The sequence below is a fragment of the Dicentrarchus labrax genome, unplaced genomic scaffold, assembly GCF_905237075.1.
Source record: "Dicentrarchus labrax unplaced genomic scaffold, dlabrax2021, whole genome shotgun sequence".
NCBI classification, from domain to species: domain Eukaryota; kingdom Metazoa; phylum Chordata; class Actinopteri; family Moronidae; genus Dicentrarchus; species Dicentrarchus labrax.
Window position 1 is genome coordinate 11,346,801 of NW_026136715.1, and position 13,490 is coordinate 11,360,290.

The 13,490-nt window shown below is 37.6% G+C and overlaps 1 protein-coding gene across 1 annotated transcript; it reads left to right on the forward strand.

The window, feature by feature from the left end:
• Positions 1–312: 312 nt before the first annotated feature.
• Positions 313–5,906, forward strand: ren (renin). The gene is made up of 9 exons (XM_051424980.1): positions 313–587; positions 1,023–1,170; positions 1,631–1,754; positions 1,924–2,042; positions 2,126–2,322; positions 2,758–2,880; positions 3,846–3,987; positions 4,086–4,184; positions 4,992–5,906. The coding sequence occupies exons 1-9, from the start codon at positions 316–318 to the stop codon at positions 5,151–5,153; spliced, it is 1,386 nt and encodes a 461-aa protein (XP_051280940.1). The 5' UTR covers positions 313–315; the 3' UTR covers positions 5,154–5,906.
• The last annotated feature ends 7,584 nt before the right edge of the window (positions 5,907–13,490 follow it).

Genomic DNA, 13,490 nt, shown 5'->3' on the forward strand with positions numbered 1-13,490 from the left:
AAAAAGAAAAAAAGAGTTTAGTAAGCCACTTCGAGCTCATCAGACCTTACAGCTCAGATCATCTTTCCAACCCTCTAAAGCTTCTCACAGCCCCACAGACAAGGTGTCCGTCCTACTAACGTCAGCAATCTCAGGAGCTCTGCGCCCCTGCTTTCTGTCTTCGATGTATTATAAGAGGTCAGAGTTCAGACCTATCACAGGAGGGGTTGTGTGACCAAGGCAGAAGGGTAGATGAGGTTGTGGTGGGGGGAGGGAAGCAGAACTTGTTTTCAAGTGGTCACCTCCAGGAAAGCTCCCAGCCAGAGTCAGTGGCCCATGGGTGAGAACACGGTGAAGAGGACATGGTATAAAAAGAGTCGAGGGAGCGGGCAGAGCAGGGAGAGAATCGCAACTTTCATATACTCAGATTTAATAAACGTGGACTATATTTACAAAACCAGGAAAACCAACTTTGCATATACAGCCTTCATTACTGGTCTGTATTTTCCGCCTGTTGTCAGAGAAGTCACCATGGCACAACTGATGAATTATTGGATGTGTTTGCTTGCACTAATGTTGACAGTGACCTCGAGCCATGCCTTGAGAAGGTAAGAAACATATTCCTTTGTGTACCTGCCTACTTTGTTTGAAAAACAAGAATTAAGTATAGCTGTAAGGATTTACTGCATAATTGCATTCACATACGTGCTACAGCAGAGTAGTGACAGCAAACAACAAAACAAACAAGGACAGGAAAACAAATGTGTTTTATTGGTTCATTACAAGAGCTAATGTTTTCAGCATTGACTTAACATGTGTTTTTGTTCCTTTTTCTGGCTAGGCACTGAAAGCAAAGCAGTCTGTGCTCTATTAAAGGCTCATTGTTATACTGGGATGATGACCAGGCATATGTATAAGATATATAGCACGGAAAATGTACTTCACAGACTTTCTTTAGTAATATGGTCCACAGTTCCTATTTGTATTCATTTAGTTTCTGTTGCTTGAAGATTCATTTTCATGTCCTTCTGTTTTGGTTCCAGAATCGGCCTGCGGAAGATGCCATCTATCAGAGAGACACTGAGGGAGATGGGTATTTCTGCAGAGCAGGTGTTGACTGAGCTGGCCCAGAAGAGCACAGATGACACGAACAACGGGACTGTTCCCACACCTCTAACCAACTACTTGGATGTGAGACACTTTTGTGCATTACATATTTAAAGGAACATTTCAAAACCCATTTTTATGAAGGATATGAGTCCAGGTGCTGGGAAATCTAGATGTACTGAGTCGAAGGCAACTGAATTGTCTGTTTTAGTCTTGAAGACAAAAACAGACTTGAGTCCTGAAGGTTAAAGCAGTCCCTCATCCAAGATGGCTCATCACTTCTCTTGGATGAGTGTCATAACGTCTTCAAGAATAAAACAGCAGATCCAGTTTCCTCTGAGTTAGTACTTTAAAATATTCTTTGTGTATGAGTCATACTCTCAATGTCATATTTCATACCCTCAAATTATATTTGTGGCTTACTGCACTAGTAAAAAGTTTTCAAAGGAATATTCGAACAACATCAAAACGATAAGATTTGGCTGCTTTTGGAATGTCAGAAATTGTATCATAAATTTATATTTTTACTGTTTATTCCCTATAGACTCAGTACTATGGGGAAATCAGCATCGGCTCTCCGGCCCAGATGTTCAACGTAGTGTTTGATACAGGCTCAGCAAACCTGTGGGTGCCCTCGCAAAGCTGCTCACCTTTCTCCACTGCCTGTTGTAAGTGTCCGCGCTTACTAAAATGTTTACTTAAAGCAGCAATAATTGATATTTCTCTCATAAAAATGCCTCAAATGACAATGTGACCAAGAGACGCTCATTGTGATGAACCTACAGTGAATTATCACCCAAATCAATTTTATGACTCAAATGCATTTTGAACTTTTAGTTACTCACAACAGGTACGATGCCTCCAGATCCCGGACTCACATTGATAATGGAACCGGATTTTCCATCCAGTACGCCTCTGGAAATGTTAGGGGATTTCTGAGCGAGGATGTGGTTGTGGTGAGTTCAAAATCAACACCCATTGAACGCCTTACTTCTAACATTTTCAACCTCTGACCTTCAACTTATTTTTTTTCTTGCAGGTTGGTGGCATTCCTGTGGTGCAAGTGTTTGCTGAAGCTACCTCTCTGTCTGCCATGCCCTTTATTTTTGCTAAATTTGATGGAGTCCTGGGGATGGGTTACCCAAACGTGGCGATCGATGGCATCACTCCGGTATTTGATCGCATCATGTCTCAGCATGTCCTCAGAGAAGAGGTGTTCTCTGTCTACTACAGCAGGTAGGATGAACTGAGTCAACCGACCTCTTGCTTCTCTGTCATTTTAAATGAAAACACGTCCATAATTACATAATTGGAGGATTTGTTTCAATCTAATATTGTCTTGTCTGAACATTTGTTATTTTTGGATCTTACTCATAGAGCTGAAGAAAAAATACCATTAGTGAGGGGAAACAAAACAAAAGTCTGGGTAAAACAAGAGGGTGTTTTGAGAAAATAGGGAAAAATATATGTCAATTTACTCACTTCTTTTTATACTTCTCTATTTATTATGTTCAATTAAGCTCAGAAGAAACCAGCTGAAAAAATATAATGATGTTTTCCTTTCTCTGGGAAGCATCATAAGAATGAGAGATCATAGGGTTAAACTTCAGCAGAAAGAGCATGTAATCGTAAAGTGAGATTGAAGGGTGATTTATATTGTTCTGTTTTCAGGGACCCAAAACACTCCCCAGGTGGAGAGCTGGTCCTCGGTGGCACTGATCCAAACTACTACACTGGAAAATTTAATTATATGGACACCAGAGAGATGGGCAAGTGGGAAGTTACCATGAAAGGGTAAGATCTACTGTACTTAACAAGTACTTTGCCTGCAATGAGAAAAACACTGAAAACAAAACCATATTAAAATGTTTTTTTTAACTACACTTTGTATTGCATTTGTAGAATTGACCAAAAGTTAGCATTAGATAATGCCTCATTTATATATTTAAACATAACATTCCAGAAAACTTTAAATACAAAATGAATAATATAAGTAATAATTTAAGTAATCACCAGGAGAAGTTTCATGGTGACATCTATTAGTTAAAAGTGTACATTTGAGGTACTTATTACTCCACAATCGGACAGCTTCAGTTACTAGTTACTTCACAAAGTAAAGGACTTTCAAATTAAACTACCTAACAGTTCCAGCTGAAATTATTGGTCGATTAATAAATTAGTTGGAAAATGAATTGGCAACTATTTTGGTAATCATCAATCAAAACATTTCATGGTTCTAGATTCACAATTGTGAGGATTTTCTGCTTTTCTTTTTAAATATTTTTATTTATTTTTTATACATTTGGAGGTTTGGACTGTTGGGGCATTGTAAAAGTGTCACTTTGTTAATTGTGACAGCATTTCTCACAATCTTCAGAAATTTTACAAACCAAATAATCAATCGATCAACTGAGAAAATAATCAGCAGATGAATGCATATAAAATTAATAGTTGCGGTCCTATACATAATATTTCAAAATGTGCTCCACCTTAACCAACTACAGCAGTAAAATCCTGCTTTTACATGAATGCATGAGTAATAACAATTTAATGATATATTTAATAATAATAGTAATATAACAATCAATGTTTTCATATTTTTTCTGCATTGAGTGTTTTACCTTTAATGCTTTAAGTACATTTCCCTGATTATACTGACATACTTTTATATGACATTTAACATTACATTTTCAATGCTTTTACTTGTAACTTGTGTGTGTGTTTTACTGTATTTCCTACCACTTCTCTCATTCTTACAGTGTTTCTGTGGGGATGGAGAAGATGTTTTGCGCTGAGGGCTGCACCGCTGTCATCGACACAGGCTCCTCCTACATCACAGGTCCAGCCTCCTCTGTGTCCATGCTGATGAAAACCATCGGAGCACAGCTGGATGAAAGTGGAGTAAGTTTTAACACACGCAACATGGTTTTCCACAATAAACATTTGTCTGGAAAAAGTCATGACAGTCATCACCATTCTCTCTGCGTGTTCTTCATCAGTACAAAGTCAACTGTGACACTGTCAAGACATTGCCAAGCGTCACTTTCCACCTGGGTGGCCACGAGTACTCCCTCACTCAGGAGGATTATATCTTATGGGTAAGCAGGATTATGAATGCATACAGTGGTGATATAACCACCACATTAAGGAAGTTTTTCAGATGAAAATATAACTGGTTACTTTGATTTTATAATCAAACCATGGAATTCAAGAACAAAATATTATACATTATTATTTAGGGCTACAACTAACAATTATTTTTATTATCTCTTCATTAAGAAAATTATGCTGTTTGTCAATAAAAAGTCAGAAAATTGTGAAATATTTTCATTATTATTACTATTTCCCAAAGCTCAATGTCCTCAAATGTCTTGTTTTGTCCACAACCCAAACATATTAAGTGTACTATTATAAAGGACTTAAGAAACCAGAAAATACTGCATTAACATTTGAAATTGGAGAATTTTATACTTTTTTTTTTCTTTCATAAAAATGTATAAACCAATTGTTGCAGCACTGTTATTATAGATTACGACCCTGCACACACACAGATGTTCTCAGTAGTGAACACTAGACTGCACCAGGCTGCTGGGATTAACATGGGCTCATAATAATATAATATAACAAAAACAAAAAACATAGTCCTGAAAAATGTCCTTCTTTTCTATTCTTTTTGGTCGTGTTTTACAAGATAATATCTTGTGCACATAAGAAATCTTTAAGCACATTAGGCCTCCATAAGAGGACATTAATGCATAGTAAATACTTTTACTTTTGATACATAAGTACATTTTGCTGATAGTATTTCTGTGCTTTTACTCAAGTAGAAAGTGCCTTTTCCACCACTTTGTGATACTGTTATAGTGGCTTATTATGGTAAAACCAACTTTTCTTTGTGGCTCCAGCAATCACAGATTGAAGGGGATGTCTGCACTGTCACCTTCAGGGGCCTGGATGTGCCGCCCCCTACAGGTCCCATCTGGATTTTGGGAGCCAACTTCATTGCCCGCTACTACACAGAGTTTGACCGTCGCAATAATCGGATAGGATTCGCTACAGCGGTCTGACAGGAAATTAAACATCTGCCACATTGCTCTGTTTTATTTTTCTCTATCTTTGCTGCTATCTCTTCTTTGTCCAGTCCTCCCTTAAAGGTCCAGTGTGTAACGTTTAGAAAAATCTTTTGGCAAAAATAGAAATACAATTTGAATTTGTGTAAAATCACCTGAAAATCAAAATTGTTATGTTTTCACTACCTTAGAAAGAGCTGTTTTTATCCACACAAGGAAAAGATCCTCTTCCACAGAGGCCCCCATATTGAACCACCATGTTTCTACAGTAGCCCAGAATGGACAGACCAAACACCGGTTCTACTGTTTTTTGTGTGTTTTTTGCATTTTTCTCAGCCACCGTAGTTTCTCCTACATACTTGGAACAAGGAGATTGAGGTGAAGTGTTGTGATTTCCAACTACACCACTATATGCCACCAAATACGACATACTGGTCCTTTAAGTTTCTTTTTATGATAACTCATGATGACATCTCCTTTATAAAAATGGTAGAGTGCACATAGAAGAATATTCTCCCATTTCTGGCAAGTCCTGCTTTCCTTTTATATAATATTGTGTACCTGTTGCACTGAACACATTCTCTTTTTTTTAATTTATAAGCATTTACCAGCAAATGCAAAGTTTCTGTGTGTGTGACTCTGCTGATTATTATCATACAGCAACAGTGGAAATCCATATTTGTATTGTAATGACATAACAAGAATAAACTTGTTTACTGGGGTTTGAATTCGATTCAACTTCAATAATGACTGCATTGTTTCCTTTCAAGTTTATCGAATGCATTTTGTATCATGTGAAAGTCAAGGCTGAAGTTGAAAACAGATTGCTGTAGCAGATTTAATCAGCCACACCAGAGCAGTCACATAAATATTTGTCATTGTTTACTAATGTCTGTGTATGACATTTCTATTTTTAGGTAAAAAGGTAAAACAATCAGATACACATTTGTTTCATGTGTGGCAGTCATGTGTGCTGCTCCCACTGAAAGTTGGCTCTGTACAGTAGGGCTTTTACTGCTGTAGATGTTAAAATTTGAGCCAATTTGAACTAATTTATACACAGTTGGGTAGTTTAATCTACAGCAATGCATCATATTTGATAAGATCATCATATCTTTGTAGCATGGCTGTCCTGTGAGAACCACATATCTCTAAAAAGCTTTCACGAGCTCAGAAAAACAGCCTTTGTGACAATGCATTTTCCAGCTAATTCCAGCTAAAATAGGTTTATAATAGTTTATTTATCTTAAGTCGGGGAATTTTCTCTAGCCATAAAGGATCCACATCCTTCAGTTTATAACAAATCAACACATTTGAAGATAAAAAGTTGCATAAATGGGAAATACTCAAGTTCAGTACAAGTATCTCAAAGTATAGTACTTGGTTACATGACACCATTGTTTATATTATTTTATTTATAACCAAAAAGTAAAAATTCTGTTTTCTCAATTCAGAGCTGGTTCTGACCTCCCTGGAGTCCTAAGCAAAATTCTACTAAGAGGCCCTCCTGCCTGACCCTTGATCCATGTAAACCATTTATCATTGCCACACAGTCACACTTTACACACCACCAGTGCTCCAACTGCAATCCTCTCTCCTTAATTTTCTCTCTCTGTCAGTTTAAGAGTAAGCAGACCCATATAGAAAGAATGTGGTAATAAACAATATTTATTGAACAGAATGTTTTCAGTAGAATCTTAAGATAAGTGATTCACATGAACATGAATATAAAATATAGAAAATAATATAATATAGGTAATATAATTTAATTTAATTTAATATAATATAAAATGATATTGACTGAGAGACAAGATAATCATTGTTTAAAATTATGTGTGCTTGCGAGGAGAGCCATCACGCCCATATTGTCCTCATAGAGGTTGCTGCAGCATGTTCACACGTGACACGGTTATCTTTTCCGAGCAGCAGTTTATACACACCGTTGCCATTTATCTGCCATTTGTATGTATTTAACATGATAAATAGTTGTATTTCACTCACACTTTTGTCCAGCACAATGTCACAAAACACAACCCTAGAAAGGCAGCAAGCGAGCAAGACACAGACAAAGAGAGAGAGATTAGAAATTAAAAATATTGTTAAATTTCTGTGCTGCTTGTGATCCTTGACACTGAGAGAAAACAGAGTTCTTTATAGTTGTTTTTAAAAAACAGTTAATTTTTTTCACCCAGGATGGGTTAGAGTTGAAATCCTGTTTTTACTAAGTAAAGCTGGTCACAAAAAGCCCGGAAATACAAAACTCTTTCGGAGTAAACATGCCTCTACAGGGTGATTTTAAAACTGACTCTACAAAGTTGTTTCTGCTTACTTAGCGGGCAAGAGAGATAAAGATAGCAAAACAATAAAAGCATACATATTTATCAGACACTCTTGTCAGATCTGTTGTCTCGTTTTCTCTGAATTGCTCGGGAAAGTCCTCTCATGCGACACAGATGTGACAGTGAGGGTGCCATGCTTCCTTGCTCTTACATCCATGAATTGTCTGGTTTGGATTTTATCTGTTGACAGTAGACAGTGAGGTGAGGGTGGATATCTCTGTACTGGAATTGAATCAACAGTATATTCAAACCATTGCAAAAATGTCTCTCTCAGTATGAGTCAACAGAACTATTCAGGCTGGAAACCAGCCCAAACAGCCACTCAGACACATTCCAATAAAAACAGACATACACGTTTCATAGCCAAGAAATATTTTCAAATCTTTCGATAATCACCTTGTATTCAACTTTTGTCCTATTACAAAATTTTAAATTAATGAAAGTGCTGGCTATCTTTCTCCTCATCTATTGTTATACAAGGCTAAAGTCACAAAAATATGATAGTCATATAGTATAAATTACATAATACATAAATGAATAGTTCATACATTTGTACATTTTCTTGGCTTATTTGGTTGTTTACTTTCTCACCAAGAGAAATATGGACAGTTGTACACATGCATTTGTTATGATTACATAACTTATCATAAACTAGCAACTCGACATCTTTGCTAACACAGCTTAACATTAAGCAAGTGCAACAACACAAGACATCAGTCAGCTAACATAAATTATTAGTCCAACAGAAAGAAGGCCAGCTTGCCGTCTGTCTGCAGCATTTTATATCACAGCCTTTTTGTGTCCGGTCCGCCCTTAGCTTCCTCCATCAGCATCCTCTTAGGTCTCTTCGCCTTTGTCATTAGCCATGTCCACAGAAGCTGCTGAGCCCAGTTACATTGCCTGTTTGCCCCGCTCCGGTTCTGGAATGATGTTGGTGCTGCTCTCAGTCAGCATTCCTCCCCACTGTCCCAGGCCTGAAAACTCCCAATGGTCCAAAGCTCCTGTGCTACCAGCGTAAACACTAATACTCCCCCAGTCCTCTGAGCATCCAGTCTAGCCAATAGCAGCTGCATTTTACAGTGACTTTACTGTCCATCAGAAAAGTCTGTAAATCACTGAGAGTTGAGGAGGCCATCAGAGGGAAAACCAGAAAAAGTTTTGTCCATAAAATATGATCCAGTTTTACCAAAATCTGGTGATAAAGTTGAGTAGTTTGAATGACCATGTGTCCCACTTTGCGTGGGACTGCACAGCATTTTTATGCCTGGTCCCACATTGAAACAATGTCCCACATGTTTATTGGCTATATTTTTCAAAGGTCAAACCACTGCAGGACAAATGTTTCTGTTTTTTATCCAGGGGCTGTGAAGGAAGCAGGAAAGACTATCACCATGTGGCTGTGGTTTATGTCACTCAAACCACGCACGCATGGGTCAATTGTAGGTTGTCACCGTCTTTGCTATGCTACACCCATGTAGGAAAATTGTGAGTCACTCCGTAAGTCACCAGGTATGCAGATTTCGGTGAAACATGAAGAAAAGTACTACAAAGATAAGGAAATACAGCAAGCTACAACAGCTACAACAAAGCTAACATGTTCCACATGTTGCATAGTGGAGCTTTAAATGTGCACTAATAAAACAGCAAATCCAGTTTCATAATGTTACAGAAGCCGTGCCAGAAGGTATTAAGTTTTGTAAAATTTGACCTCTTGTACACCACATCTAAAAATCCGATTTTATACCTCAGGTTTGTATTTATGAAACCTCTGTGGAGTGAAATAGAATTAATGAAGAAAGTTATAATGGATTAATCTACAGCTAGCATTTTGGCTTTTTTGGCACAATTCTTACCAAAGCTCTGCATCAAGTTGGACAACCCACTCTCTCTATATTTATGTAACCCTGGCTTTAAGGCTCCATCCATCAACAGGAAATACATTTCGGGGAACAACCCAAGTACATTTCCCTCAACTTTTCTACATCACTCAGCACAAATTAAGCATCTTAGGTCCCTGAGTGGTTTTAAGAAAAGACATTAGTTGTACATAACAAAATAAGATTTTGCTGAACAAGTCATACTTCCTTTTTGTTCAAGAGACATCAGGGACCTTTATCAAAGCGGTCCTCCAGATACTAAATCCCTTTCTAAGATTTCCAGACTCTTGTTATACAAAGTATGTTCATTCTGTCTCAAAGGTGTTTTGGTTTAAAGACTGACCTGTGAAAATGCAATATTATTGTAGACCATATACCTTATTTTGATTATATGTATCAAAAGGGGTTATTAGTCCTATGGGTTAATGACCCTTGGCGTCCATTTGTAAATGCAATTACCAGGCACCTTCTCTTTAAGTGTATACATTTTATTTAAAGCTGGGAGGGGGAACACTGTGCTTCTCAAAAAGAAAAAAACAAGTCACATTTGAGCAGCCAAATAATACTTTTAAAACCTAAAGACCACCCACCTAGCTGCTTCTTTATGCTGTATAAGCTGTGAATTGCATAGATATAGGCATTTATCAATAACTCAAACCCCTACAGTTTTTTTTTTTTTTACATTTTTTGATATGGAACAAAAAACATTATGGTTGAAAACACATAAAAGCAAAAGCACAAGTTGCAATGGTAGGAATAGTAAAACAGTTCATGTGAAACAGATGGATGCTGACTGTTAAATAAAAATGTTCCTTTAAACATGAGCAGCGATATTCTGCTCCCATGATTTGACTTGATCGAGTGTGGGTGGTGCACAGAGTTACACAAGATTTTGACAGACCTTGAGAATTTCTTATATGCTGTAAAACAAGGAACATAAAAAGCTGGGCTAAAGACACCTGCTTTATTCCAATGACTCCTCTTGGAATTGATCATTCCCTGAATTTAAACATCACTCCATCTGATGTTAATATTTGTCACTGTGAGTGAAGCCAAACTAGCAATGTGTTAGCCTGTCTCTCAATACTTCCTGACTTCCCTACACTGTCAGCGGCACTCAACCACACTGAAGACATCATGCTTTAAGGTTAAATCATTTCCTAAAACCGCTGGGCACTATAGTTTTTAGCAAATGTTACTCAAACAGGAGTGAATCAGGAATTTGTTGGGACTATTTTCAGCGGTGGGTGGTGTGTGTGGTGAGTTGACGAGTTGACCATGAGGAATAAGCTGTATCAGGATTTGGTAGCAATTACTATACAAGGTTGAAGGATCAAATTATTGTTGGCTTTGGCCTTTTGGGAATTGTTAACAGGAACAAAAATGTAGGAAGCAAGATTGTGTAAACTTTGAATAAAATAATTAACACACTGTTAGTTGTGTGTCATATGAACTCATAAAATTAAACACACCTTAATTCAATATAATCAGTGGTTTGGCAGCAACAGCCTTAGTTGTTCTGGTGCAATCAGTGGCATTTAGTGCAGTGATCCTAAACAATAAATTTTTTATTAAATATGATGTTAGTAATTGAAATATAATACCGCACTTTCATGTAGTACTTGAATGTTGAAGTGGCCCTCCTTTGAGAATACCAGCAGAGGTCCCATGCCAATTTGAGTTTGAGACGGCTAATTTATTGGTTAATGTTATTTGTGACAAAGTGGGTGGGAACACACCATTTGTCCCCAGTTTTCATCATCAAGCCATACTGTTTACTTTATCCATGATTGTAAGTTGTTCCATCCTTGAGCTGTCATTGTTGCTCCAACGTGAGATAAAACAGGACCGCCAGGAGTTTCCGCAGCTGATGGAAGGTTTGCAATCCCTTGCCACTTCCGAGCCAGTACACATCACAACTATCTACAACAGGCTTGAGGCTGATCCATCGCAGCCAACCAGTGAGGGACAGCATTCTGACAGACGTTTCTAGGGTAGGTCTCTGAGCTGTAGTACTACACGGAGAGGATGGAAACCAGACGTCTCTGCCATACATCGGACGATGCAAGGAAAGATTGACTACAAAATGAATGACACGGAAGCACGCTTTACCAGATAGTACTTAAGACCAGGACACAATAATGTCATTGCTGACTTCCTGTTATGTGACCGTAAGGAGGGTGTGTGTGGCAGGGGGTGCTGGTGAGGATGGTGTTACTGCTGATGGAAGGGTCTATTCAAGTAATTTCTTTTTTATTAAAGCTATAATATGTAACATTTCCACATTAAAAAGCTAGAAAACTAAAATTAGCATGTCCCTTTTTGAGAGGTACAGTCCAAATTGACTCCCACTAATGGAAGGGTTTATTTAATTTATTTTTAGCTGTGTGCACCCGATGTCAAGTAAATATAATTTACGTACTACAGTTTCAGTTTTTTTTTTTTTTTTTGTAAATTAAACATTTTAAATTTGTTTCCATACCTTGACAAAGTTTCTCGTGTCTGTCTCCTCTTTTCTTCCCAGCCACTCTGGTCAGGCTTCCCACGTTATCAGACTTAAGCTTGATGTTTATCTGACATTACTGAGCAAGGTCACCTACATTATGGTTCCTCTATACAAGTGGCACTTTGTTTTAGCCTTATCCTTCCTGCTACAGTTGTCCCTGTTCATAGTGTGATACCACAGTGTAAAAGAACAATGACAAGTAAAAGCTCTGTATTCAAATTTTTACTCAAGCAGAAGTACCTAAATATTATCACTAAAATGTAACTTTCAGAAAACTGTTATTAATAGTAACACTAGCGGCCATTAAGTGAACGGCAGGCAACATCGTACTCCGTAAGCATGAGCGAGCATCATCCCGACTAGTGGCTAAAAGTGACATACAGGATGGATGACACTGGAACTGACATAATTTTGCTATGTTAGCTAGCTAGCAATTTGTCTGTGTAATGTATTTCATAAGCTTTGCAGTAATGTTAGTAATTTCCAAAGACTCATTTTGGTGGGTCCAGGTCGTATGTAGACATGAGTGGACAAAGTTAGCTGTTGAACACTGTTGAAACTGTAGCGAAGCGGAGAGAGAAGGCACAACGTACAAAAATGTCACATTCTTTGGATTTATGCAGAAAATCCAATCCGCATCCCTACGTAGAAACCCAAAACTCCACAGGCAACCGAGAAAGTTGGGGAAGGTCTAATTTTTTAAGTTATATTACAACCCATTCAGTCACTGGCAATAAAAATTATTCATAAATAAAAATAAATCTACACACATAAAATGACACGCACTCATGGCCCTTCCATTATTTTGCATATCAGATTATTACATTAACAAATAATTACATAATTATAGATAAGTTGTTGCCATTGGAGGTGAAGCTGATTTTATTTTTTAATGTTTCTTTCAGTTGATGTAGAGGTTTTTGATGTTTCTTTTTTCTGCAACTAGCTACAGCTGTCAGATAAATGTAGTGGAGTCAAAAGTGTACAAAAGTAGCACAATATGGAAACACTTAAGCAAAGCACAAGCCCCTTTAAAATTGGACTAACTTTAGTACTTGAGTAAATGTACTTAGTTATTTTACACCACTGACTCAATTCGCAACAATGAAACCGGTTAGTTTCACAGTAGGACAGCAGTATATGACTCAGATACATGTGTTTACGATGTAAACTAGGAATGTGTTCATAATGCAAAGTGCAGAAATTCACTTCCTCTGTTAATAGATCGCAGGCCAAATAGTTTGTTCTCTGTTGGAGTCTGTTGATCTGTTATGAGAAGAATTCCCCATCAAAAGTTACTCATAGAGGCATTTATGTGTGGGTCTCTCTCCAGGGTCAGGTCAGGTTTCACAAATAGTAGCACACACCCACTGTCCCAATAAACCCGATTTTCTTTCAGGATTCCTCGAGCATCTGCTGCTTTCAAAAACCTCTGCAGACCCCTACAGTGATCGGCAGATCTTCTCTGTGAGCACTGAATGCATCTCATTTTTCAAGAATTGTTATTCTGCGAGTTCCTAGTGTTTTAAACGCATGTTGATTTCAAGGGATAGAGTTTCAAGAACAATAACAGATGTCAGAACCCACTTCAATCTTCTTCACGTTTTTTTTT

Excerpts from the sequence above, each read along its gene's own strand:
- ren (XM_051424980.1), top strand. The coding sequence starts at position 316 with ATGGGTGAGAACACGGTGAAGAGGACATGGTATAAAAAGAGTCGAGGG. Across the intron at positions 2,881-3,845 it reads TGGGAAGTTACCATGAAAGG|TGTTTCTGTGGGGATGGAGA; the intron begins GTAAGATCTACT and ends TCATTCTTACAG. Across the intron at positions 3,988-4,085 it reads CACAGCTGGATGAAAGTGGA|TACAAAGTCAACTGTGACAC; the intron begins GTAAGTTTTAAC and ends GTTCTTCATCAG.